Source organism: Gekko japonicus, unplaced genomic scaffold, assembly GCF_001447785.1.
Source record: "Gekko japonicus isolate JY-2015 unplaced genomic scaffold, Gekko_japonicus_V1.1 scaffold158, whole genome shotgun sequence".
NCBI classification, from domain to species: domain Eukaryota; kingdom Metazoa; phylum Chordata; class Lepidosauria; order Squamata; family Gekkonidae; genus Gekko; species Gekko japonicus.
The window spans coordinates 1429989-1433636 of record NW_015170279.1 but is presented as its reverse complement, the minus strand read 5'-3'; the positions used below and the strand labels follow the sequence as shown (position 1 = coordinate 1433636).

At 49.3% G+C, this 3648-nt stretch overlaps 1 protein-coding gene across 1 annotated transcript in view; it reads right to left on the bottom strand.

Annotated features, from left to right (window-relative positions):
• Nucleotides 1-652: 652 nt before the first annotated feature.
• TNR (tenascin R) overlaps nucleotides 653-3648 on the bottom strand; it is a 138593-nt gene continuing 135597 nt past the window's right edge. Inside the window, exon 21 of the mRNA XM_015417743.1 lies at nucleotides 653-772. Within this exon, the coding sequence (XP_015273229.1) occupies nucleotides 653-772 (120 nt within the window). The remainder of the gene's footprint in view (nucleotides 773-3648) is intronic.

The window sequence follows — 3648 nt, the reverse complement described above, 5'->3', positions numbered from 1 at the left end:
TGGAGGTTAGCAACACTACCTGTGGAGGTTACTAATTTTTTTTTTATGGGGTGACAGCCCTTGTTTTTGTTTTTTTGCTGGGGAGGATGTCAGGTCCCCACTCGTCACATGTGAGGGGGTTTCCTGAAAGAGGCCTGAGTCCGTATCCTGGACTTTGGAATCTCTTCCCTGGCTAATGGGCGTGCGCTGACCCTCCAGGCATCTTTGTGAGAGCCCTGCTTGTTTCTTGAAGAAGCAGCGCAAGCAACAGTGGTTCCGGGAGCCTCTTTCGGTCTTGGCAACCTCTGGAAGAGCAGGCTGGATGTGAAAGGCAGCGCCTTACAACAGAAATGGGGGCGAAGAAGAAAACCTTAAATGAAGCCAGTAGGTTTAACAGGGAGCAGCAAAACAGAACTCCGTCTTTCTGGCAGTACAGAAGGCTGGGCTGGGCAGGAACTCAATAAGTCACTGGGGATGATAGCAAAGCATCGAGGTCGGACTCTGACCAAAGTGAGCCAGCCCTCAGGGGCATCACGGCCCCCCTCAGCGTGGAGTGGGCTGCCTACCCCAGGGGTTACTTTTGTTCATTCCTCTCTCTCTCTCTTTTTAAAGATTATAAAATACAAATAAAAGACAGAAAAAAGACTGCTTGTCCAGAGGGATTCCAGCCACTTTATGGCTGCAGGGACCGCCGTTTCCTGCCCAAGGTGTTGCGGTGGTTGTAGGGACGCATCTTCATTTCCACAAACGGTATGGAGAACTCGTGGCCTTTCCAGTGGAACCAGTTAATGCCCTGTGGACCAAACAGAGGCTTTATAAATCGGGCTGATAAAACCCAAAACGTATTTCTGTTGATTTCTCAGAGACATCAGGTATGGTAGGATTCATTTGGGTAAGTTAAAAATAAAAAGTGTGAGAGAAGAAGTAAAAGTGTCACAACACCGCGTACTGGGATATTTTAGGCCTAAAGCAAAGCAGGATATTCTTTGTGGAGGAGTGATGTTCTATTCATATAACAATCCTTAGAGGTTTAGAGTGTTCAAAACACTTCTGAAATATTAGGCCTGATCTAAGAAGAATGAAGAAGTGAACTCAGGAAAGCTCATACACCCTGCCACATATTCTGTTAGTCTTTAAGGTGCTACTGGACTCTTGCTCTTTTCTGCTGCTACAGACAGACTAACATGAGTCCCGGTCAGTGTTCCCTCTAAGCTGAGTTAGGGTGAGCTAGCTCACAGCTTTTTAGCCTCCAGCTCACACATTTTTGTCTTAGCTCAAGAAGGAGCAAACTCATTTCTGCAGTAGCCAAATCACTCGCTCACAACTTTAATGCCAGTAGCTCACAAAGTAGAGTTTTTGCTCACAAGACTCCACAGCTTAGAGGGAGCATTGGTCCCGGTCACACGGGCTGGATAACGCAGGGGCGGGGGAGGTGTGGCTATTAGCACTGTTGCAATTTGATGCGCCCCCAACGTGATCAGATGCAACAGTGTTGTTTCCTTGGGCGGTTGTTTCCAGCGCGCTCCAACCAGGAAGCAGGGACTCGAGAGGAGCGCGCCGGGACGATCAGATGGAGAGCTTCTGTCTGCAGCCAGTTGCAACCGTTTAATACTGGAGTTTCCCAGGTACTTTTAAAGTCCGCATCTTCGGCCAGACGATACCGGTTGGCCACGGGTGTGCCACGCTTGCCAGATGTGGCGGTGTGATCACACCCATATAATCTGCCTGGCATTTGTGGCTCTCCCGCGGCAAACTCTGTGTGTGATCGGGGCCATGGCTACCCATCTAGATAGAATCCTGAAGTGGAAAGATGATCCTTAAGCTGCAGGTAAGTACTGCTCCCCTATATAAAAAAAGACCCTTCTCTGCTGGTTTTCTAGTGTGGTGCAGTAATTAAAGCCCTAGACAACAACTGGGAAGTCCTGAGTTCACATCCCCACTCAGTCTTGAGGTTCACTTAGTGGCTGTGGGCCTGTCACTTTCTTTCAGCCTAACCTACCTCACAGGGTTGTTGTGATGATAAAATGGAAGGGAGAAGAACCATATGTGCTGGGCTGCCAGCTCTGGGTTGGGATGGGAAATACCTGAAGATTCTAGGGGGTGGAGCCTGAGGAGGGGAAGGTGTGGGGAGGGGGGGGACTTCAATGGGGTATCATGCCATAGAGTCCACCTTTCAAAGCAGCCATTTTCTCCAGGCGAACTGATCTCTGTCGCCCTGACATCAGTTGCAATCCCAGCAGATTCCTAGCCAACCTGCTCTGAGCTCTTTAGAAGCAGACTGGGATAAAAATGTGAGTAGTGTAGTTGTTTTTTTAAAAAATGTGATGATACCGTTGTGTTCGTTGTAAGTCCTTTCTTTCTTTTTCGTTCTAATTAAAATAAAAAATGAAGTTTGAAAAAAATGTGGATAGCACTAAAAATAGGGCCCTCCTCTTTCTGTCTCGAGGAAGCACAGTCCTTTCTGCCACCTCTGAAAACTACATTTTGCTTCATGTATAAACCAGGGCTGAATGAGATGGGAGGAGTCTGGCTAGTACCACTGTCCGAATATTTCCCCGCATGAAAGCTCCCGGCATGTAGAAAATTAGCATACGTGGGATCTGGCAGAGAGACCCTTTGATATGCTAGTTTTTTTTATAAATAACATTTTATTGAGAGCTTTCAAAAACACGACACCACCTCCGTGCAACCAAAGTCCAGAACTCTACCTCCTCCATCCACCACCTCATCCAGTGATTCTGCTAAAGTCTGTGTCCCCTAAGCTTGAAATAGGGACTCCAGCAAGTGATGTTCCTCATCTCCAACCCAAGGCAGACATTACAGTTCTTCTCTGATTCACAAAGTAACCCAAGCAGGAAATGAGCTCTTTTCGCTCTTCCTCCTCTTCCACCAGACACCCTTTATCATTTGACGAAGAAGAAGAAGAAGAGATTGGATTTATACCCCGCCCTTCACTACCCAAAGGTGTCTCAGAGCAGCTAACCATCTCCTTTCCCTTCCCCTCCCCACCACAGACACCCTGTGAGGTAGGTGGGGCTGAGAGAGCTCTTGACAGAAACTGCTCTTTTTTCAAGAACAGCTCTTATCAGAACTACGGCTTGCCCAAGGTCATCCAGCCAGGTGCAAGTGGAGGAGTGGGGAACCAAACCCAGCTCTCCCAGATTAGAGTCAGCGCACTTAACCACTACACCAAAGTGGCTCTCAGTTTGGTGAAAGCAGCAGGTGGTCTGGAAGAAGAGCTCCCCTCCCTGCCTCCCTTCCCCTCCAGCACTTCAAATTCTGCTTTGGCTGCCCCTGAAAAGCTGGGAGCTCTCGGAATGTGATCCCCATGTGGGGGACACGGGCTCCCTCCTCCTATTGCGGCTTCCCAAGGGAGCACATGCCCCCCTTTGGGTATTCTGTCTCCAGCCAGGACCTCTTGTTCTACTCAGGCCTAGTGTCTCCCCTCCCCCCCCCAGTTTCTTCTCCTTTGCTTCCTTGCTCCTGCACTCTCCCCTGGTGCCTGGGTAAGAGCAAGGAGAAGCCACCCTCTGCCCTTGTTTGCTGGGGTTAAAATATCCTTAGATGGGCGCTACATCTCCCGGGCTCCAGCCCCACAGGATACCTGGGTCTTGCTGTAGCAGAAGCTGTGTTATCGTTGCCCTGGTGACAGTGCCGCAGTTCCTGCTG